We start from the raw sequence: 24,348 nt of genomic DNA on the forward strand, positions 1-24,348 counted from the left end.
GGCAGATTTAGAGATCTCCCTATTACGAACAAGAAAAGAGAGAGAAGGGGGAGAAGCCGAGGAAGAGAGAGAGAGAAAGGGGGAGAGAGAGGCAGAAAGATAGACGCTAGGCTTTGTGCCGGCAACAAGCCACTAAAGGTGCATTTTTAATTAAATTTATACAAAATGTGTCAGTTTTATCTCTAGGTTTCAAACCTGACTCTTTTCTATCAAAGAGAGGTATTGATCTCCATTGCCCTGGAGCTACCTGACTGAATTAAACAGAATAAATAGGAGGAGGAGGCCTGAAAGGGCTCAGAAACAACTGCAGAGAGGCAAAATCTAATGGCTGTGCAGTCATTTGCTGCAATTAAAAAACAAAACCATTTAGAGGGCCCGTTAACACCTTGGAGTCAGAAAACTCTCGCTTGAAAAAAAAAAAAAGGCTCCAAACAGCTCCCAGGCAAAACATTTTAATTGCTATAAATCCTTCCATCTTTGGCTGGCACTTGGGTATCTGTGCATTTTCCTGCAGCACCCAGGTGCACACGCACACAGCTCCCATCCCTCGGCGCCCCCATCCCACGGCGCCCCCATCCGGGTCAGCCCAGAGCTCTCTGGTCCTTTGTACCAACACCCAGCTGAGGCAGCATCTCCCAGCTCCAGACACATGCTCGGGCCTAATGGGCTGGTTTTCTCACTCCCTAGGCAAGTTACTGTGCTCCTCTCTGCCTCCGTTTTCTCATCTGCAGAAGGGGGACAATAATACACACTTCATAGGGTTTTTGCAAGGATGAAGTGCTCTATTAAAGGGCTTTGTACAGTGTCTGGAACAGAGTAAATGTGCAGTAAATGGCAGTTTAAAGAACTAAATTTCCATTCACAGAGTCTGATTCTGTTCTCTGGAAGGTAGTTGAGTTTGTGTGAATGTTGACCATAGTACCTCTCCCTGGATGGCGCCAGCAACTTCTCTGAGGATTTTACCTATTATGTTTTCAGATTTGCAGCACTTCCGCCATAAGACTCTGAGTGATGACTTTTGGGCCCCATGACTTTCCATTTTGTCTCTTATGACATCAGAAATGGACATGCCAATGACACAAGAGATGGCAGAGTGATGGGCAGCCTGCTAAGGTGGCGGTCTGTTCTGCTGTTGCCTGAATCTCAGCCAGGGCAGACACCTGTACTTAGAAGGGCCCTGTGCTTGGCTTAACACCCTGCTGCCTATGACTTCAAATTCTTAATCATTTTTGAACAAAGTGCCTTGCATTTTCATTTTTCACTGGGCCGGGCAGATTACATAGCTTGTGCCAACCTCAGTGTATCCCTGCCTCACGCCCTTGGCCTCCCTTGGCACTTATCTCTGTCAGGCACCACCATATTTCCAGTCGCTCAAAACCATGGAGGCATCTTGACTTTCTTTCACTGCTCCTGGCCTCGCTGAGACCAAGTTGTCTATCAAAACCACATGTGGAATCCATATTCCTCCCTTCCCTTTCTAGTCCTGAGCACCCCCGGCTCAGTCCATAAAGACTGCTGTCAGTTTCCTCTTCCGAGGTCTCTTTTTTTTTTTTTTGAGACGGAGTCTTGCTCAGTCACCAGGTCACCAGGCTACCAGGCTGGAGTGCAGTGGCACGATCTTGGCTCACTGCAACCTCTGCCCCTGGGGTTCAAGCCATTCTCCTGCCTCAGTCTCCCAAGTAACTGGGATTACAGGCACATACCACCACACCCAGCTAATTTTTGTATTTTTAGTAAAGACGAGGTTTCGCCATGTTGGCCAGGATGGTCTCCAGCTATTGACCTCATGATCCTCCTGCCTTGGCCTCCCAAAGTGCTGGTATTATAGGCGTGAGTCACCGCACCTGGCTTAGGTCTCTTCTTTAATCCATTTGGAGCAATACCCCCTTTGGCCTGGCCAGTGTCCATCACTAGGCCAAGGTCGATCCACAAACGCAGTGACAATGTGGTCGTTACACCGGCTGCGCAGCCCAGCTGGGTATTTATCAGTAATATAGATTCATGGCCACTCCCAGACGGACCTACTGAATTGGAGCACTGAGGGTGAGGCCCAGCCATCTGGGTTTTCATAGGCCCTCCCAGTGATTCTGGAACTTACTGAGGTTTGAGAAGCATTGCTTTTCAATGGATACTGGCTATCAGCCACTCTTGGCTCCCCAAGCCTCTGGACCCAATGTGGCTGCTCCGGGGACCCCTGCCCACTCCCTCATGCCCCTCTGGGGAGGTGGCCATCACTCCTCTGCCTATCAGGAAAGCTGATCAGTCCCATCTCCACATGGGCTGCAGTGGACTGACCAGTGCTGCTTAATTAAATAGGGAAAAGATCAGGTCAATGCCAGATAAGCAGGCAGGATTAAAACAGGCAGAAAGAATGGACAAGGGGGAGCTGTCAGCACCCTGGCCTGTCTGGAGTGATTATTAATAATGATAAGCAGGAGAATGGGAATAATAAAGGAATAATGAGCTGGTTCTGAAAGTGACAGGAGATGAAATCTGATAAAGAGCTGAGCCCTGGGTGCCTGCTGCCTGGGGCACAGCAGGAAACTGTGGGAGAGGCTCTGACCAGGCAGAGGAAAGGGCCCTCTTCTTTCAGGGAGGCCAAAGACCCAGGGGGCCTATTTAACCAGGGCGTCAATGAACCTACATTCACTCTCTTTTCTCCAGAAGGCCAGGGGCCTCTCAGTCCCAACAGGTACATGAAAATCACCTATGTGCATCTGTGTTCAAAATGCAGATTCCCAGGCTCCACCCCAGAGATTCTAATTCCCCAGGGTGGAAGACAGGCATCTATCTGCCTTTCATAAGCTCCCCTTAGGGGATCTGGTGCAGGTGGTCTGTAAACTGCTTTGAGAAACACTGATCTCATGCCAGGGAGGGTATTCGACCTGGAACACAGGCGTATTTCATGTCCAGATCATTCAGAAAGTACATGTGGCAGCAGCTGCCAAAGGACAGACAGTAGGAGGGTGGGGAGGGGTGAACCTGTGCCTCCTAGGCGAGCTCTACAAAGAAGGGCAAAAGTGCCACCTGCACGCAGGGAGGAGGCGTGCACTAGAACTGGCCTTGCTTGTCAAGCCCTGGTCACCTGGCACGGGCGCTGAGACATGACCATTGCCATCTCCTTTGACCAGTGGTCACAAACTCAAAATGTCCACAGAAGCCACAGGAAGAGGACAGGCAGACACTGGGGGAGCTGGAGAGGCAGCCTAAGCCCTGTCCCAGGGTCTCCAGTCAATGCCGTGAGGGAAAGTAGGCTCGGCATTGGCAGAGCTTTCAATCTAGCAGAGGCCTTGTTTTTACTGTGAGCCAGCAGTCTGCAACCTCTCTGCCTTAGACAAAAGTTCTCGAATGGGGTAGGGCTTTGGGAAGACACTTATGTAAAATGTATAGGCTCAGGTAGGTCTTCCGTGCCCTAACCCAGTAGGTCGGGAGGCCCAGGAACCTGTGTGTTTAATAAGCCCTGTGGGTGCTTTGGATGCAGGTGGACCAGGGCCAAGTGGCTGCCTCTGAGAAACCATTCCTGGCAGGTGCTGCCATTTTGCCTTTAGACACAAGGGAAACACCTTAGCAGCCCACTTAAAAGTGGTCAGGAAGAAAAACTGATGTCCTCGGCGCAAGGTGGGACTCCCTGGGTTCAGTACCCCCATTATGCCGAGTCAATGGGCAGAGCTTCCAAGGGGCAGAGCCACCCAGTGTTGACCATGGACATGTGTTCCTTACTGAGGGAGACCCCAGAGGAGGGATAGAGCTTTGCTACACGTCAAGTGAGGAAGAGGATCCAGCAGATCACTGACAGAAACACAAAACAGGGATGGACACTGTTCACCTCATCTGGTGCTATGAGGATGGAATGAGAAAGTCGTGGGCTTAAGCCTCAGTTTCTCTTCTCTCTAAAATGGGCATGATTGCAGTACCCACCTCATGATTGAGAAGACTGAGTGGGATAATGTACAGAAAGCATTTTGTGCATTGCCTGGCAATTACTGTTATTATTGGAGGTCAGTAACATGAACAAAGACACAGCTAACAAGGGCACTGCGGGGACTTTACTCAGCCTTCACCACACGCAAAGCCATCTAGGTGAATAGCACCTAAACAGTGCCTGGCGACAGAACACTTCCAATACACATTAAAAACAAATGTTCAAAGGGCCCTCAGGAGATACCAACCCTGATTTGCCCTGTAAATTCAAATTGACACCCCACCCCAAACATAGACTAGCCTAGTTCTTCAAGCTGGGCCTTCTTGCTGTACCATGGGCCACTGCGTCCTCCCCAGAAGGCCTAACACCTCTGGCTCCCCCTCACCCCGCCCCCCGCCACCATTGCCCTGGAAAAACCATCCCAGAGAACGAGTGCTCCCTCTGCCATTTTCTTACCCAGCAGGTCATTAGGAAAGAGTCAAACAGCCACCTGTCCTTCCAGGGTGCTGAAAGGCTAGCTCTAAGCCTGCGCAGCGCGCTGGCCTGGGGTCTCGGCTGAGGGCCACTGCCTGAGCGGGCACTGGAGGCCCCTGGGCCTGCTGACCTAGCTCTCAGGGGCTCAGGGGATGCTGCAGTCTGGCAGAAAGAATTTAGGAGGTGAACCAGTGCTGGGTTGAAGCAAGATCCCTGCCAGGCTGTCATGAGGAGGCAGGATCCCCGGTGGAAGGAAGCAGGCTCAGTCTGAACGATCGTCCCTAGTGGGGGCTAACGAGGAAACTGTATTATGGATGGAGAATCTATGGCATCAGGTGCACCACTGAAAAGAACGAGGATAGCGGCACCAGCGGGAAAGTTCTGTAAGGTGTGCTGGTAAGAGGAAAAAGCAGGATGCAGGCCAGACTTGCAGAATGGCACCAATTACACAAAGCGCAGCTCTGGGTCTCGGTTTGTCCACCTATGTGTACATCGGAGCCCTGAATGATCTGGACGGGCTCACCCTGCTCACTTCTGGGGAGGGCTGTCTAATGGGTGGGGGCAGAGCAGAGCTAAATTGGATTTTTAATACATTCAAATAGATAGCTTTAAATTTAGTGAATATGCATTAATTGTTGAAATAAAGATGATTTTTAAAAAATAGGATTGTGTGACCTTTTAAAGAGGTATATATTTTTTAAAAGATCTGGCATCAAAAGTTCTTACATCCTCCAGGTCAAAAATACGATTGCAATGCAAAAGATGGCACATCCGCTCTCTCAAGGCAACGCACTTTTTAAACAGCCCTGGGTCCTCAAGGTTCCTTGTGTCCTCCTTACTCTGAGCACAACAAACCTTCACTTCCACAAGAATGTCAAAAACAGCTCCCAAATGCCGTGTTTTACTCCAAATTAGACCATCTGCTCTCTCCAATAGTCAAATCTGCTAGATTTTCCTTTCCAAATGTAATCATGGAAAACTGAAGATGAAATTGAAAGGCTAGCTGAGCCTGCACAGCGCCCTGGCCTGAGGTCTCGGCGGAGGGGCACTCCTTGAGGGGGCATTGGAGGCCCCTCTGCCTCCTGACCTAGCTCTCAGGGGGTTGGGGGATGCCGCAAAATGCCAGAGACAGTAGGGGACAAACAGGAGCTCCCCAGCTCACCCAACTGAGATGGTGAGGGCTGATGGGGGGAAGATCTTTTTAGTCTGATTCATTGGGGTATAATTCACATACAATAAAAATCATCCCTTTTTGGCTGTGCGTGAAAAAGTAATCCCAGTAGTTTGGGAGGCCAAGGTGGGTGGATCACTTGAGGCCAGGAGTTTGAGACCAGCCTGGCCAACATGTCGAAACCCCGTCTCTACTAAAAATACAAAAATTAGCCAGGCGTGGTAATGCACATACCTGTAATCTCAGCTATTTGGGAGGCTGAGGCAGGAGGAACCCAGAAGCTGGAGGTTGCAGTGAGCCGAGATCATGCCATTGCACTTCAGCCCAGGTAACAGAGCAAGACTCTGTCTCAACAAAAATAAACAAAAAGCATTCTTTTTTAATGCATAAGGCTTGATGAGCTTTTCAAATACAACAAATGGACATATGACTGCCGCCTAATCAAGATATGGAACATTTCTGCCCTCCAGTCCCTAACCCTCAGCAACTTCCTCTCCTGTTCCTTTGAAGTCAATTGCTGCCCTGCCCCACTCCCCCAGGTTGGTTAATTTCTATTCCCTAAAGAGCTAAATAATTTTTTCCTTCTTTGCTTATTTCTCCTACTAAGTGCCATCTCTCCCATCTACGTAGCCTCAATCTCCACCCAGAGAGGCACCTTCTTGTTCAACCTGTGTTCTACTGCCTTTGTCCTTAAAACTGCAAGACCACTTTGGAGGGACTTGCGCCTTAGGGTTGGTGAGGAGCCGTCCTTCATCTCCTGTCAGACACCCACAAAACTTCACAAACCCCACAGTAGCCTCTGCTCTGCCATCAGAGAATGCCCCGCCCCTTTCTGCCATATCAGAGCGGCGGCTTTCTTCCCGGCACCTGCCCCAGTGAGGTCTGGGGTGCAATTGCTTCTACATTTCTTCTCCCATATCCAGAGGTGACCCCCAGATCCTGAGAGGCAACAGGTGTCACTCTAGAAGGCAGGTACCTCCTGTCTCCTGGCAGGCCTGGTATGTCCCGATATCCCTTGTTCTCTGCCAATAAAGCACCAACAGAGGCTATCCGTGCCCTGCCTCAGCAAGAAGACACCAAGTTGGTTTCTACTCCTGCTGAGAGGAGACCCAAACTCTTGCCGAGTGTCCCCGAGGGGCTTCCAGCTCCTCCTTTCCAGGCCTCCTCAGTTAGATTGGATTCCACATTGGCACTTACCTGAATGAGAGAGGGATTCGCTACCTGGCCCACCAGTGGGGATCCCCGACCTGAATCCCAGCCACACCCAGCCAAGCCACTGGGGTTCATGAGCCATCTGGCTTTGAAGGTGAGCCCGCTCCCTGTCCCCTTCCCAGGCCGTGTCCTCTCAGCCCTGGCCAGGAGTCGCTGCCCCCGCAGTCTAGCTGGGCCACCACCAGCCCACAGTTTGGCTCAGCTGGGAAGCAGACAGCAACACGGAGTTGGAAGTGCAGGAGATTGATCGAGGGTGATTCCTGGGAAAGATCAAGGGGGAGGGGCAGCAGGGGGAGCAGTAAAAGCCTTCAGGTGATGAGGGTGTGGGAAGTAGAAAAGTTCCTTTTTGAAGTTTCCTTTCTTGTTAAAGAATAAGTGTGATAATAACTTTGTTAAGCCCTATCCTATGTAGCTGTTAGACATGCCATGGTTACAGGCACGTAGTACAGTCTATGTCCTTGAACTTTAAACAAGATACCTGTGCTGGATGTGCCCACAGCCATGTCCCAGCTCTCCATGGCTTTTACCTGTTTAGAAAAGTTTTAAGTTGTTAGTCAATTGGGTTTTAGTTTAGATTGTGAGGTCTGGCTCCAGCCAACGGAGATTAGACACAACAGTCAGGACGACCCCAAATACATAAAGGATAAATTTGTGTGTTTTCCTTTGTTCATTGCGCTCTCGTGGCAAGATGGCTAGTGAGGGTACCCTTCCTGCAGTCCAGGAAGTAAAAATTGCATTGCCGAAAGATCCTTTGTCTCAGTGCTAATTTTTCTTTGTGGCACCGAGCATCTATTTCCAACACCTATTTCCAACACAGGGTCTGAGGCCTGAGAAAGGGGAGAGGGCAAGAAGGAGGACTGGAGGGCAAGTGTCTCAGACAGCAGCACAGCTCGGAGAAAGTTCCGGCCTCCCAGTGGGGAGCGAGGTGCAAAAATTGCAGCAGAAAGTCCTGTGCTGGCTGGAAATGGTGAGCCCTTGCGCCACCGCCATGGTTAGTCACAGGCTGGGAAGCACATAGTCTCAGCCAGGACACTGAGGCAGAGCCTGAACACGCCACCACTGGAGGTCAGCCCCTAACCTCACTCCTTGCCACGTTCTCTCTTGAAGGCTGAGGTGATCCGAGGGGTGCCCCAGAGCGGCCTGTGTAGAGATGCTCCTGGCTGCTGGGTGGCCCCCGGGCCTCTTTATAATGCCTACACTGGTGGAGGCCAGAGAAGGAAGAAGGCAAACTTCCCACCTTTCCCTGTGACTGCTGAGCACAGAACAGACACCATCCATGTTGGGCACCTGGCAGAGGGTCCCGTTTCTGGCCCTGGAAATATCCTAGGACTCTGCTTCAACTCTTGTCAGATGTGTTCCAGACACAGAGTTAGGTAGATCAGAAAAGGAGAGCCTGTGCTCGGTAAACTGGACCTCCTCCACAGCTTGCGTGATGTGAGGTGAGATGGCAGGCAAGGGTCCTGGTTACTGACAAAGGATGCTGGCTTTCGTTAGTAAAGGCTCCAGGCTCAGGAACATGACTTTGGTTGGATAAGTGTCCTTGGGGGACAGAATCCTTACTAGCAAAATGAGAAGGTTGGGCAGGGGTCTTAAAGCCAGTGCCTGCAGTGGCCCGGCAGGAATGTGTCCCCGGAAGTGGGTGGGCTGTGCAGGTGCTGCTCATTAAAAGCTGTTGTTTCTCTATCCAATCAACAGCTGCTGTAAGAGCCGCAGCTCCAGAGTGGCCAGATCCTCCCAATTTCTTTTTTTTTCTTTTTTTGGAGACAGAGTCTCGCTCTATCACCCAGGCTGGAGTGCAGTGGCGAGATCTCAGCTCACTGCAACCTCTGCCTCCCAAGTTCAAGCAATTCTCCTGCCTCAGCCTCCCAAGTAGCTGGGACTACAGCCACGTGCCACCATACCCGGCTAATTTTTTGTATTTTTAGTAGAGACGGGGTTTCACTGTGTTAGCCAGGATGGTCTCTATCTCCTGACCTCATGATCCGCCCGCCTGGGCTTCCCAAAGTGCTGGGATTATAGGCGTGAGCCACCGGGCCTGGCTGATCCTCCCATGTTCTAAGAGAAGCTGGAAGCTGCAATTAATTTTCTACATAGAAATAAGCAGCTGAACTTTGGGAGCATGCAGTTATTTTCCAAGAGAAGCCGGAAGTCTAAGCCTTTCAGTTTTAAATGTTGATAATTAACAAAACAATTAAAAACAGCGCATAAGCCAAACCCAACATATCTTGAGTCAATATCAGCCTATGGCCTCCAGTTTGTGACCTTGGGGTAGATGCCCACTCAGGTCCGGTCGGGGCCTAATGCCCTGTGATTTATGGTCAGGTACAACAAGTGACACTGCCTGCCCATTCAGTGTGATCAGAACTAGTCTTCATTGCGTGCTTACTTTCTGCCAGACACTTAACAGGCATCAGCTCATTTAATCATCATAGCAGCCTATGAGACAGGAATGATTTTCAACGTCACTCCACAGATGAGAAAACTGAGTCTCAAGGAGGTATGAGAGGGTGCCCAAGGTCGTACAGCTGCGATGTGGAAGAGCAGAGATGTGAACCCGGCATCATCTACATTCTTTGCCATCACGCCCACCCACCTTGCTTCCTCTAGGTTGACCATCAACTTGCAAGGGACACTTCAGCACCACACAGCCCACAAAGCATCCAGGGGAATAGTGGAGCTGGTACTTAAGAGGAAGTTCCCAAATTCATTCTCCATTCAGGGCTGTAGCTCTCCCACTCCCTCCTGTGCTGTCCCTTGGGGTCACACCTCCCGTTTGCTGGCAGGACGTGAGGCCGCTGGGTGGAATCTACCACCATTTCAGGTCTGGAAGAGTTAGCATTTTGCAGCATTCTTTCTGGTCTTCTCCCAGCCCCTTCTCAGTCAGGTGTTTTCTTATGGGGAGCCCATGAAGGCGGATGCCCTCCCTCCTCCCCGAGGAGGCACTGTTTTCTACAGCTGCAGCAGCTGTTCCTGGGCAGGCTGGCCAGCCAGCGTTCGCTGGGAGCCAAGAGCCCCTGCAGCCCGGGAATTCTGGGCTAATGCTCAATCCTGGCATGGTCCTCTCTCTCACTGACCCCTTCAGTCCAGGTCACCACGACAGATGCTGGGAACATATGCCGTGAATTAATTCACTCCGGCACAGCCACAGAGGAACAGCTTCTTCCTCGTTTCTCCTCCCACCACCCTTGCTTTCTGATTTCTACCTCGCCAAAAGAAAAATCAAATTTCTCCCCTTCCCTCGTTTCTAACACCCCTCCACGGGCCCCCTCTTCATTATCCTGAGCACACTGCCAAAGGCATTTGGCTCCTAGAGACTTCCTCACCCCCACATCCCAAGTAGGATCAAAGGGCCAAGAAGGAGCCCAGATGTCCCCCTTTCCAGCTTTTTGTCTCCAGATAGATTATGTCGCTGTTCCTGGAACTGACGAATGCTCATTTCCTTTTCTTAAAGAAACGTTGTCTTTAAGGGGCCAGAATCTCCCCACCCTTCCAGTCCTTCCTTATGTTTAACTCAAATCACTCCTGCTGCAGTGAATTTTCTGGATAGAGAAACAAGCGGCTGAACTTTGTGAGCATGCAGGTTTGTTATTTGTCATCTTCATTCTTTCCTCTAAGGAGGGGTTGGCAACATTTTTCTGCCAAGCGGCAGGTAGCTATTATTTTAGGCTTTGCAGGCCAGACGATCTCTGTCACAACTAAGCCATTGTAGCATAAAGGTAGCCACAGACAAATGAGCTTTTGTAAACAAATGAGCACGTAAGCAAATGAGCATGGCTACGTTCCAGGAGAACTTTATGAAAACAAGTGGCGAATGGAGTGTAGTTTCCCGCCCTTTGCTCTAAGCAAATCAGTCCCCCACCTCTGTTATTTCTTGGTGGGCGAAGTATCCCTCCTTCTTCCCTCCCATCTGTATTTTGCAGCAGATCATATGGACTCCTTCACTCACACAGAAAGGTCCTATTTCTTTGCTGGCTTGTGAGTTTCTTGAGGTCAGGGGTGTGCCTTATTTGATTTTGAACTCCTGGAATAGGCATGCAGTTGGATAGAAATGCAATCAACACCCAGTCTTGGACTGGAAGAGCTTACAGGCTAGTGGGGAATACAGACAGGTGAGGTCTATGTTCTCAAAGCAGAGATAAACTCAATGGTGGGAAGAAGGCTGGGAGGGAGGAATCAGGAGAATGTGTCTCCCACAAACTCAAATAGTGTCCTTTGAAAAAATTAAGGACAGGAAACAAGAAAAAATGAAGTACTTACTTAACCCTGATACCCTAAAGAACTGAAAACATACAATAAATAAAGAAAACTGAAGCCTTGAAAAACAGTTTGGTAGTGTTTCTTAAAAATTAAATGTAAACATTCCATATGACCCAGCAATTTAATTCTTAGGAATCTAGCTGGGCAGAATGAAAATTGTGCGGCTGAGCGCGGTGGCTCATGCCTGCAATCCCAGAACTTTGTGAGGCCAAGGCAGGCAGATCACTTGAGCTCAGGAGTTTGAGACCAGCTTGGCCAACATGGTGAAACCCTGTCTCTACTAAAAACACAAAAATTTGCCTGGCGTAGTATCGTCCCAGCTACTCAGGAGACTGAAGTGGGAGAATTGCTAGACCCCTGGAGGCAAAGGTTGCAGTGAGCCGAGATCATACTCCAGCCTGGGTGACAGAGCGAGACTCTGTCACAAAGAAAAAAAAAAAGAAAACATCTGTGCACACAGAGACACGTACATGGAATGTTCACCGCAGCTTTATTCATAATACCTCAAATCAGAAACAACCCAAATGCCCATCAACAGACAAATGGTTAACCAAATGTGGTGTATATCCACACAATGGAATACCATTCAGCAGTCCGAAGAACTCCTGATAAATGCTATAGCACAGATGAACCTTGAAAACATGCAAATAAAAAGAGCCGAACTCCAAAGAGGATGCATTCTATGAGTCCATTTATAGACACGTCCAGAATCAGCAAATGTTGATGGGGCCGGGGAGCAGCTGCCCAGGGCTGGGGATGAGAGCGGGAATGAACTGTCCACGGACACGAGGGAATTCTGTAAGATGACATAAATGCTCTATAATGGGACCCATGCATTTCCTAAAATCACTGAATTGTACACCTTCAATTGTATACTTTTAATTTTTTGGCACACAAATTTTATCTAAGTAAAGCTGTTACAAATAACAAAACCTGGTGCCAAGCCATCCTTCTATCCACGGCTGAGACGTGATTCATGAGAGGAGATGAAGGCAATACCCGCTGGCCGACTGCAGGCGCGATTGCCGTAAACTGTCACTTTTCCTATGTTAACTTTTTGATCTTACCCATTTCTAAAATCCAGTAACAGCAGCTGGCTTTTAGTGGGTAGCACCATCCCAACAAGACAATACTAATATCATCCCATTTTTCCAGATTATCAAACAGGATCAGAAAGGGAAAGTAACTTGCTCCAGGGCCCACAGCTACATTCTGCCTCAACCCTATTCTGCCTGATTCTAGAAGCTGTGCTCTTTGCCATTGTTATTTGCTCCTATTCCCTCTACCTGCCCCCTTCCCCACTGATTCTGTGACCTCAGGGAGAAGAGCATGGTGCTGCTTGGTCAAGCAAGGCAGAGTCCATGCTTCCCTATCTCTCTGCAGCCAACAGCACCTTGCACGCAAGTCTCCAGCAGCAGTAAGCCCAGAAGCGCCCTTAACTGCTAAGCCGAAAGGCCTTGATTTGTGCAAGTAGCACATTTTGGTCAAACAACACTGAACAGGTGGTGACATCGGTTTCCACCAGGAGCATGTAGTTACAAAAGCCCGTCTGAGTGTCCCGGGTTTTAGCAAAGATGAGCCACCAGTCAGGGATAGAGATGACCTAAGCTTCAGCAGCTGGCCTGCCAGATGAATTTCTGGCTTGAGCTCTTCACTGGGAGCTGAGTTCCCAGGGAGCACTCGAGCAGAGGCCCCGCGGTGCCTTTCTTGCCTGTCTGCTGCGGTGGGCACACCCTTGCCTGGTGGGAGCTGGCCATGGCCTCCCAACCTCTGGTCTCTGACAGACAGAGCCCATTGTTCTCTTCTCCTGCAATGTAGCATCAATAGTTCTGCCTCTTCCAGGGCAAGATATGAAGAGGCCATGCAGTAGTTTGAAAGTTTTCCACAGTCTGCCTGTCAAGCCCAAGGAAGCTTGAGAATGCTGTCAGCATAGGAGGGAGGGGGCCCCAGACACTCAGAGGCCTTTTCTGTGATAGGCTGAGCCTTGGGCATAGTGAACTGGAGAATCTTCTCTTTCCTTGACACACCCACCCCAGACACCTTGACTTCCAGCCACTCCTCCCACAGGTCAGGCCCACGCCTGCCTCCTGGTTTTTGCCAGTACTGTTCCTGCTACTGGGAGCACTCTTCCCTGGGCACCAGTCTTGCTCCTTCCTTCACCTTGTCAGGTGTGTACGCAAATGCTCCCTCCTCAGGGAGGCCTCCCCTGCTCACCCTATTAAAAACCACAGTCCCCCACCCCAGCCCGTTTTCATTTTTCTCTATAGTATCTCTTACCACCTGCGACACTATCTATTTCACTCTATTTGTCCATCTCCCCTTCCAGAATGTAAGCTCTACAAGGAAAGGGAGTTTCACCTGTCTAGTTCTGCATCTGGACTGCCTAGACCAGAGCCTGGCATGAGGGCAGTGTCAAGCAGTTATTTCATGAAGTAATGAACTTCCCCATCACAGCACAGCCTATGAGCAGCATCTCCGCAGTGACCACCCAGTGCCAAAGACACCAGGGGAGACTTTGTCACAGCAGCTGGGCTACCCAAGCCTACTCAGAGGTGACTTGAGCCAGTCTAAGAGAAACTGGTAAGGAACTGGTTAACAAGCCATGTACTAATAGAAATGGCAACACTAAGATTCTTCACTTCATGCCCCTCCATGCCTGCATAAAACCATATTGGTGCTACCTGTGGATGCTTGCTGATTGTCATGCCCTCTTGGGCCATCTTCCTGAAAGGCTCTCTGAAAGTATATGACACCACTGGATATAACCTCACGAAGGTATTTTCCACGCGAGATGAGAACCGGGTGGCCGTAGATTCTGCAACATCTCATTCCTCTGGCACGCTGATGACATGATGTGCAAATTCTGGGTAAAGGGAGAAGCCCAGACAGGACATGGCCAGGGCACAGGACGAGTGAAAGGAGACTCAGTCACATGTGGCCTGGACCTAATTTGTCTGAGCTTAGTTCGCTCAATGCAGAGCTGCTCCTACCCAGGTCCACTGCCGTGGGCCAAGACTCTTGAGCTCACCCATGTTGCCAGGCTTCACACCAGGGGATTGACAGAAGCCCTCTGCTCTGTGGTCACTCCGCAGACAAGACTTGGGGGGGGCGGGTGGCAGTGGACTTCTTTCTCCCAAAGAACCTGCAATTCTGTCTGCTGTAAACTAGACTACAGAAACACAGGTGTTAAAGCACTGTGGCATCAGAGCTTGGAATTCCAGCTCTGCCACTCAGTTGGATAATCTTGGGTGATCCCTTAACCTCTCTGAGCCTCAGTTTCCTCATCTGTAAAATGGGATAACCACAGCCTCTGCTTCACTGGAAGGCTGTGAGGCTGAAACTTGATAATTCCTATGTGCAGAGCCCAGCACCTGGCATGTAGTGAGAGCTCCATGTTAGATCTTCTTGCTGCTGTTGTTGTAAAATAAAGGGAGAAGGGAAGTCAGACCCTAGCCACTTGCTCAGGCTGGCTGAAGACCTCCAAGGTTATCAGAGTCCTGAGGCAGTTGATTTGCCAGTAATTAAGGGAACAGAAATGCAGCCTTTCTCCTTTGGGTTTCGGAATCATGTAGACTTAAGCAAAACCAGCCTGGATGGAAACTTTTCCACGGCCATGGGAATTATTCCAAAGAGGGGCTGCCTGGGCTAAAAGTGTGACTCTGGAAAGGAGGAAACGGGACCCTAAAGCCACTAAATCCCCGAGTTTATAATTAACAGACAAGCATTTGCTCTGCCTGTTCCGGAGCCATGTGGCTCGCCGGGGAAGGGCACCATAGTCACACAAAAATAACCCCCCAGTGGGTTTTTGATGTGTTGAGCCTCTTTGTTTTTCTGAATTTTAATGAAGGGCTTTTTAGGCACGATAAGAGAAGCACTCAGCGCTCCCCATGGCCGAGGAGTGGGCCTTAGTTAGCTGCTGCCAGCCTAACCCAAAGCCGCATGGGCCTAACCCAAAGCCTCCTCCAAGAGAAGCAGGCAGGGAAGGGGCTCTGTCCTCAGATGAGAGAATCTCAGGGAGGAAAAGAGAAAAACAAAAACAAAAGACATCTCAGTTTAGGGGAGGGGTGGGGCTCTGCTCCTGATCCCAGCACATCTTGGAACCAGGCGGTTATAATACTTGCAGCTGTGGAGAAGGCAGCCACGTATCTGAAAGGATGAGGAGGGAGGCCCAGGCTCCGTAAGAGAGGGCTTCCATGGAATTCCCAGGGCTGCTGGCTGGCCCCTTCCATGAGATTCAGAAACAAGGCTCTGGGAACCTGTAGTAGCTTTTGGAGCTCAAGGCATGGATTGCAGGAAGAGGGGAGAAAGGAGAACGTTGTCAGAACAGCTACCAAGCCCTGATGAAAATGAAGAATGGGTCTCCTTCTCCCTCCCGCCTCCTGCTCCCTCCGCTGCAGCTGCCTGGAAGCCTGTGATGCAGGTGGCAGTGCAGCGTCACTAAGGTCACAAACAGAGGGCCCAGAGCACCACAGGAGGGGAGGCCCCACCCCAGAACCCTAGCAGGCAACTCTTTGAAACCTCCCGAGAAGTGGACAGCTTCCAGTAGGAGTGCCCACTCCTCCTCCTCCTGAAGCAAACTCTCCCACACGCTCCTCTACTGTGAGTTTCGAGTTCCTATCAGCTGACTTAAAAACTGTTCTCCTTCACTTGGCAATAAACTTTTCCAAGAAGAGACTGGAAAGAAAGGGAGGAGATGGCACAGGATAAAGCAATTTATTGCAATTGAATTATCCAATGTGGTTGACTGAATATAAATATTTTTATTACAAAATACTCTATGTAAAAATTTGGAGCTGCTTGCAAGCTTCTTTAGCTTTAAGCTCATTGCATTTTTTCATGTCTAGAGAGTGGGTGATGGGCTCAGGTGTGCCTGGGTTGCCCTGCAGGGTCCTCCTTCTCTGTTTGCAGTGGGTCCCACTCAGTGAGGACCTCTGAGGACACATCAGTGAACAGATGGTCCCAGTCCCAGCCGACGTCATCCTGCCAAGAAGAGTACCACTGGGTAAGACAAAAAAAGGCCTTTTCCCTCAACTGTAGCTGACTTCCCCCACCCATCCAGGCCTCAAGGAGGCACAGGTCAGCCTGGGAGTCACTGGTTATAGGAATGCCAAAGCAGAGAGGCCAGGGAACTGGTGCCGCCACTGTACCTCCCGGACTTCGTGCTCTGGCGCAAGCACTTTGGTGAGGAGTTTCAGGTCGATCTCCCCATCCTGCAAATGCAAACAAAAGAGGTCAGGCTAAGCACCTTGAGGGCTTTCAGGCAACTATTTCTTGCAAAATCACGATCAGTTTTTGTGTGTCAGAACTTCCCGAACTGAGACCTCCAGACATGCCTTCAAAGAGAGTAAAATTACGAATGAACCCCCTGGCCACTGGGAAATGAGGGAAGGCTATGCTTCCTACATGCTGGGTGTGCTTTGGGGCAAAGGACCATACTGGGAGGGCAGAGTGTGACAGCAGCATACCCACAGGGACAGAGGGGAGTGGGTGCCATCAGGTACCAAGTGGGCAGCCATGGAGGCAGGTGGGAGCCTGGCACTGAGAAACACTGGACTATGTTGGGTCCAGGCTTGCTGTGAGGTGATCAAGGATAAAACCTCCAGCAGAGGTATGGGTGCTGGGCAGCCAGCCTCAGGGACTGCTGGAGATGCTGTATAGCTTCAGAGGAACTGAGAAATCTCTATGGCTGTTGCTTGTAGCCTGCCTCTCTATGCAGAAGCCGTTCCACTCACCAACGTCTGAATGGCTGAGTACTTCATGAGGTCATTGTCTAGGTCTCGGTAGGTCATCACCCGCTTTACCTGGATGCTGAAGGAAAGAGAGAGCAAGAAGAGGGAACCCCAGGCAGGACCTGTTTCAGGAGTGCTGCCGGGCCACCATCCCCAGAGCCTCGTACACAGCTGGGGATGACCAGAATGGGAATAACATGTCTTAACAAAACGGGAACCCTGGATGGAGCCCGACACCAGAAAGATCTGGATTTACACTGGGGGGTGGCAAAGGGCCACTGTAGATAATATTTGGAGTATATTAATTCACCTATTCTCTGCCTCCCTAATCATATCCGATTTAACCTACCTGGGAGGGGCTGCGACCTGCAAAACAAAGTCTTCTTCTTGTACTTCCTCCAGATCCGGAATGATAGGAATATCTGCAAGGAGAGGCAGAGGCAGCCCTGTCCGCAGAACTCATAGGGATTGCGCCTGCTTCTCCACTTCTTACTCACTCCTCTTCAACACACCAGCCATGAGGCTGTGAGCTGGGGCAGGAATTTAACTAGGGGTAGGATCAAAGGTGGAGCTTCAACGATGTCTGAATCCCAGCCTCACCCCAGAACCTGCTATAGTAGAACCTCCTGGGTCAGGCTCAGGCATCTGGATTTTTTTCTCAGGAGTTCCCTGGCGATTCTGATGCATGCAACAGGTCAGAAGTCACTGAAGTGGGTCTCCAAGGAGAAATGTAAAGAAATGAGACTCCCAGACAGCACGTGAGGAAGGTGTTGTTAGAAGAGAGGAAAGAAGAGGAACTAACAAGTGAGCCTGGCATGGTCAGGGACAGAGGAACTGAGAGTGTGCAGTGTCACAAAGCGGATGCGCATTAGCCCCGGAGTGCAATCGTCATGGCCCTCAGCCTGCATCTGAAGGGCATCTTCCACCTAATGACACAGCCTGACTCCTCGGGATCCGGGTCTCCATTCAGTGGGTCTAATATAATCAGTGATGCTGATTCTATGATTGTGCTTTTCTTGCTGTCTCAAGATTTTCCATCTCTGAACTCTCCAGACAACATATGAAGAAACATGAGGCCATTTCTTTCATCAGTTCAACAAAATCATGCAAATAGAGAAACTGGGAAACCAGTCCATCCCTTAACTGTGGCAACTTGCCTAAGTGACCAAAAACTGTCCATGTTCTCATGGGTCAACCTAACACCCTAAAGAAACATCTCCTCCCCCAAGTGAGTATCACGGACTGGTTGAGAGATTTTGTTTTAAACAGTCAGGGGTGAGGGAGAAGAGAGAGATGGTACAAGAAAAAGGCCTGGTGGGGTGAGACAGTCCTGGATTTCCTAAGCCAACTGTAAACACAGAAAGAAGGAAAAATCCCACAGAGGGACAAGCGAAGACATCCTTCATTTCTGCTTTCACGGGTTGACTTCAATCTTAGTTTTAAAATCATTTCAAGAACAGCTGAGAAGAAGACCCTTGCCACTTTCAGGCAATTCATGATTTAGACTTTTCGATCACTCTAGTCAAGCGACGCCAGAGGATGGAAATGTCAGTTCCGAGCCTGGTGTCTTTATTATGACTTCCGACTGTGGAGGCACAGATGTTGTACCCGGAAAAAGAGAGCATGGAAGGGAGAGACAGAGACAGAGAAAATTCAACAGAAAGAGACGGGCAGAGAAAACAAGGGATAGAAAGAGCGAAAGGGGATAAAAATAAAAAGGAGTTGCTGATAGGGAAAATCAAGAAGAGACACATCCACCACCCCCCAAATAATGGACCACATTCAGCAAGTCTTACACCTAGAAAGGAGCTGTTCAGAGCTTAGATTGTATCTCTCTGTCCTGCTAGAGAACTGGAGACTTGAATGCTCTAAGATTCTATTTCTTATGCTAATAGAAAGTTAGCTTGCTTTCTCCCTCCCGCTCTGCTCTGTGTGATTAATACAGTCCATTGTGCAGGCTGCTGAGAGTGTCATTCCCAAGGCTGGTAAGGCTGCGCAGGCCCTGCGGAGGGCTGGGAGGAAGCTGGCTGAGCCGCGCTCCATCGGCAGTGTGACAGTTTTGGAGCACGCCTGGCTCTCCTCGGGTGCAGAGTCCAGCCTGAGATGAATATTCAGAAGGTGGTAAGAAAATGCCCCATGCTGAGTTTGGGGCTCAGGACAGGGTCTTCCCGAACTCCCCTTTCCCTCCACAACTTTAGCATTTGGGTCCTGTCAACTCTGCCCAGCGTCTTGGGGCTCTGAGGAATTGCACTTCTGCCCGATGTCCACTCTCTCTCTCCACGGGCTTCCCTCTTCATCCCCAACCCCCTTCTCCAAATGTGCACAAAGAGTGTGGGGCTGGCCCATCTGTGACAGATCAGAGGTCAGCTCAGGCATTGGCAAAGGGGCCGCTCAGAACGGTGCTGGTGGGGCTGGCCACACAGTGGGATTTCTCTCTAATTGGAAGCCTGGTGCCCAGCAGAACCCGGTGAACCGCCTGAGTGGGACAGAGCCAGCAATGACAGCCAGGCCAAGGCAAGCTGGAACATTCTTGTGCAGTGACAGCTTGAGCCATAGCAGCAGAGGCAGGCCATCCAACTCCAGCCCCCAGCAGAACAGGTGTCTACAGAGCAGTTTTTGGGCAAACTTCAAAGAACTTCACAATTTTACAGTTTCTGCAAGTGCTCATGAGCACATATGTTCTGCAGAATTTTATTTTCTCTTTATCTCTTTCCCTCCTCCCTGCTCCCCCACTCTCACATACACCATGAACGAACACAGAAAAAAGAAAACAGACTTAAGAAACCAGCTTCTTCACAAAATTACCTCTGAGGAGTGACCCGGTCTGCGTCCAGTAAGAGGCAGTGACTTGACTAGCAAAGGTGGAGGGTAATGAGGCTTGCTTCAGGTTGTAAAGTTTGCAATGCGAAGCACATGATTTTAACAGAGACAGTACGAGGAAGACGGCAGTCACTCTGGTACTGTTGAAAAGCAACCACCGTTTTCAAAAATTTTTCTTCAATGTTGCTAATACCGAGAAGAACGTGAATGGCTGCAGTGAGGTCAGGAGCATGCTGTGTCGGCGCACTCCTGCTCCACGGTTAAGAGGCAGGTTCTGGAGGCAGGAGGGTCTGCTCCAAACCCAGGCTCCACCACCTACTAGTTGTGTGACTTTTTCTCTCTATGCCTCAATTTCTTCATCAATAAAATGAAGGTTGGACTCACGCCCACCCATTCAGTTGCTGTAAGTATTAAATGCAATGATTTTTATAAAATACTAGCACTGTGATCAGTATAGAATATTCAATAACTATTCTTATGGACTTAACCAATATTCTAATATTACGTATGTAGAGGAACTATATGACTCCACCTTCATTTTCAGCTGCCCAGTGGTGGCCATTTTTCAGAAGAGAACACTGAGGCTAAGCAAGATTCAGCAGCTTGCATGGGGTGAAACTATGAATAATGGACTGAGCCAGGCTTCCCACTTCAATGTGGCGGCAATGGCTGAGCTCTGCCACACCCCACACGGGCTTTCTTCTCAAAAGTGAAATGCGTTCAAAGACACCTCCTCCTACAGTGAAGGGGTGAGACAGCTGCCTATGCTCAAGGCAGCTTTCACTCAATGTCCTCTGAAACTTAATGTCCTCTCTTCTGGGGTCTTTCTCTTGATTCCAGTAACTACAAATCCGCTAAGTCCTCTCCCTTACTGTAAACCCCGACTCGCTACTTCTGTACAAGGCCAAATGGAGCAGAATAAAAAACATGTGCCACCAACCCTATCTTATTAAACCAGCCCCAAGGAGGAGGAGGCAGCCAGGCACCTTGAACAGCCCGAGAAGGTGACGCTGTGACACCCCCGGCACCATGGGAGCTGGTATCCCCAGTTTTTGTCTCAGTTCCCCGGAAGGCAGTGAGTGCCACCCTCTCACGGCCATGCTGTTCTTCTTAAACAGAAGACTCCTTCTTGCCTTGTGCACTGCTCCCTGGCTCAGTGTTAGCTGTTTCATAGCTGTTCAACCTGTCTCTGCCCCACATGGTACCTGGTCAGCCACGCTGTAGGGAAACTCCATTTGTCTGCTTGTTCATTCATTCATTCATAGATTCATTCATTCATTCATAGACTCATTCATTCATTCATTCATTCATTCATTCATTCATTCATCCATTCAAGGATACTGATGGAGCACCCACTATGTGAAAGGTACCATGCCAGTAACAACAGCAAGTAAAATAAACATGGTCCCTGCCTTCATGGGGCACCAGTCTGGTAGAGGCTAATAAACACAAAGAAAGGTACTGCTTACAAATTAAAATACACACAAAGAAAGAAACCAACTGGATCTCATGACGGAAAGTAACAGGGAAACCTGATTATTTTTCCACAACAAAAGTAACATTATAGGTAGTAATAAATTCAAGTGCTATAGAAAGGCTTAGAATGAAAATGTCCCTTCCTTCTGTGAGACCCAGTCATCTCCCTATAGATAATCACTGTTAACGACTTTTTCATATTTATTTACTGAAAAGAATTCATGAATAACACAGCATGTATGTCCTTCGAAAGTGTTCACAAATGGGATCACACTACACAGACACTGTTCTGTACCTTGCTTGTATCTTTCCTTACATGTATTTTTACATACATGTATTTTTTCTTTTAAATGACCTTCTCATATTCTATTGAACACTGCTCCACAATGCGTTTAATCCAGTCCAGAGAGGATTTAATTTGGGCGTGTGGGATTAGAGTTAGTAGGGTTAGGATTGAGCAGTTAAAGGAGGAAGGTATTTCTGAATTGAGGACAGGGCAGCTGAAGCTGAAGGAGGAGCAGGATTCGGCCAGGTAGGAGAAAACATGCGCAAAGGTGCTTGGTGGTGAGAAGTAACTGGCCACACTGGAGAAACTGAAGACAGGACACTGTGGTTGCGCTATGCCAGACCCCTTCCAAGGCATGACGGGGGAAAACCCAGAGGGACTAAGCAGGATAGAAAATGCACGTCCCCTCCTTAGTGGCGCGCTTCTGGACCTAACAAAAAGAAATAAAGGCTTCCTACTTTATCCTTCCATAATACTTTATTCGTGGCCACAGGGTAGCCCTCACTACCTTGCAGGAGGTAGAGTACATGAAATTTGCTCCACATCTGCCCCCTGGATGGTGAACTAGCTGAGAGCAAAGGCCACACCCCAGGTACCTGTGCATTCCAAGGACTGGAAAAATTAGGAAAAAAGAACTGCAGTCACCACACACCCCTCAGATCAGGAAGTGACACACCCGGAAAAGCCACATCAACCTTCTCTACATTATTCCAATTAGAATTGCTATTGAGTCCTGCTATTGCTGCCTGAGTAGGACTCATTTCACAAGAACAACCAAGAGTAATCCTTGGACACTTCCTGGCATTGATAACATCATAGAAAAGGCTTTGGCTTCCTTCAGAGCTGCAAGGCCCACTGAGAAAGGCTTGTGCATATCCAAGAAACAATGGATGCATGGAGACAAAGTTTCAGAGGAAGAGTCATTCAAATTTGGTCCATATGGCCCAACTGGCTTCCAAACCAGAGGCTGGGTCACACTGCTCTTCACCAACCTCCGCATTCTGGAAGCACCCAACAGAGGCTTATTAATGCATAGCAACAGCAATGCAAACCTGTTTCAGAAAGAGAGATCGCCAAATGGGAAACTCATTTTGATACCAGAACACTAGTCTGCTGAAACCCAACACATCTACCCAATAAATCACTCAGCAGATGATACCACAGAAATGAATGGGTGCTGCCTAAATACAAAGAAACGTATGGAACACCAATAGGTCCATTACAACTGATTTCAAAGATGTGAGCTGTTAGATGTGAGGGCAACTGCCATTTGCCCTGAAATACATTCATTATGGATATCATCATCACATGTGCACACTAAAATGCTAATTACCTAGTGAAGTCCCAGAAGGATCCTTTTTAGCTCCCATGGCCTGACAGTCAAAAGCTTACCTGCCTCTTCCAATGAAGCCAGCCCCAAATCTCTGTGATGCGTTTTGAGATAGCATGTGTTCAGATCCAGCTGTTGTTTACCTGTTTGGGAACTGCTAGAACAGAAAGTGACTTCTTAGATTGGACTCAGCTTGCAATGAGTATACCCCAAGCACTATCCAGCTCGTCACCAGGAGTATAAATCTAACTCTGGCAGGAAGAAGCAAACAAAGGAGGCACCCCAATCTGGCCCCTGGGTCCCACCCCGGCAGAGATGTTTCAGGCAGGTTAGGTTCTACTCTTGGCTAATTTTCTTGGTTGGGGATTTCTGAATGGGATTCCCTGGTCATGCTCAGAAGGACTTCTATAGAACTACATCAAGTCTCTTCTGTACTCCAGCACTTTCTCACCTTGACATTTCAGCAAATGATACAAATGGTTGGCTTAGCTTTCCAGCTTCCTCAGGGTGCTTACTGATGACACCAGCCCTCTCACATCATTGTCACTGATGACAAGGAGAGTTAGAGAACTCCAGGTGATTCCAAAGGCAAACGCCCTATTTGGTTACACACAATCTCTTCCCAAGCTTCTTTCCCACTCAGTGTCCTGGCCACTGGAGAGCATTCACAGGCTGCTTAGGGCTCATATCTGCCATACATAGCCAAGTCAACAACCAATCCACATGAAAGGGATCTGGTCATGCTGCTTAAGGACACCCCAGTAAGGGCAGTCCAGACCCTAATTCTGTGCCCAAAGTCAACAGACATTCAGAGCTCTCAAGTGGAAGGAAACAATGTCCATGTTTTTAGGAGATGGCAACTTAAAACCAGAGATCATTATAATTTTTCTCTGCAGCTGCAAAACTTTGTTTTACTGAATGCTGTTACCTTCAGCATCACGTATGGGGAATTTTAAACAGGCAAATGGAAGAAGGTCTGATTGAAGATGAAGTTAAGTGAAAGAAATTGGTCTCATTTAGCACATGACAGGATTCATCTGTGTTCCCAAGTCCACTGAGGTGGCATCATGGGCGTTTCATATTCATGAGCTGCTGCGACACTATGTCCCCTCATTTACAAAGAGCCGTGTTCAGCAAATTCTGTCCCTGTGGACACTCCGTGCATTTCATGGTCTTGTCAGAGAGACATCAAACGCTCCAGTAACCAAATACCAGAAAATGGCTTTAATTAGTGGATCTCAATCGTATAAATAATTTTTTTTTTCTAAGTGAAAAAATTGAGAATTTTTTAAAAGGGGAAAGAAAAGGGAAAGCAGGAGGCAACAGGCTTCAAACACCCGAAGGAACAAGGGAAAGAGGAAGTCTCAGAGGAGCTCCCGAGCAGTCCACTGCATTCCTTGAATCAGGGGACAAGGGGCACAAACACGTCTCAGGTCTCTGGCAGGTCTGCTGTATGAAGACATGTCCCTTGTGATTTCACCTGATTAGAGCCGGGTCCAGGGCTGTACTTGCTACTGGCAGATAGGAGAAAAGAGTCTGAACATTGCGACAGTGGCTAAGGAGCCATGCTGCAAAAGCTGTGGAACAGGACTGACCGCACACCACATGCGTGTGACCCTGCAGACATGGTGGGGTACATGGTCAGGAGCCACGCACAAGCAGGTCCCCGAG

The 24,348-nt window shown here is 49.1% G+C and overlaps 1 protein-coding gene across 3 annotated transcripts in view; it reads right to left on the reverse strand.

The window, feature by feature from the left end:
- Positions 1–15,726: 15,726 nt before the first annotated feature.
- Positions 15,727–24,348, reverse strand: part of IFT43 (intraflagellar transport 43) — a 98,725-nt gene continuing 90,103 nt past the window's right edge. For 2 of the 3 annotated variants that reach the window (XM_032287254.1, XM_032287255.1), the window contains exons 6-9: positions 17,115–17,187; positions 16,769–16,844; positions 16,184–16,246; positions 15,727–16,016 (exon numbers count right to left, since the gene is read on the reverse strand). In XM_032287254.1, the coding sequence (XP_032143145.1) occupies positions 15,897–16,016; positions 16,184–16,246; positions 16,769–16,844; positions 17,115–17,187 (332 nt within the window). In that variant the 3' untranslated portion in view covers positions 15,727–15,896. Of the gene's footprint in view, positions 16,017–16,183; positions 16,247–16,768; positions 16,845–17,114; positions 17,188–22,739; positions 22,835–24,348 lie in introns of all 3 variants that reach the window. The other variant, XM_032287256.1, reaches the window with a different exon arrangement.

Source organism: Sapajus apella, unplaced genomic scaffold (assembly GCF_009761245.1).
Source record: "Sapajus apella isolate SASKATOON/1434 unplaced genomic scaffold, GSC_monkey_1.0 scaffold20, whole genome shotgun sequence".
Lineage (NCBI taxonomy): Eukaryota > Metazoa > Chordata > Mammalia > Primates > Cebidae > Sapajus > Sapajus apella.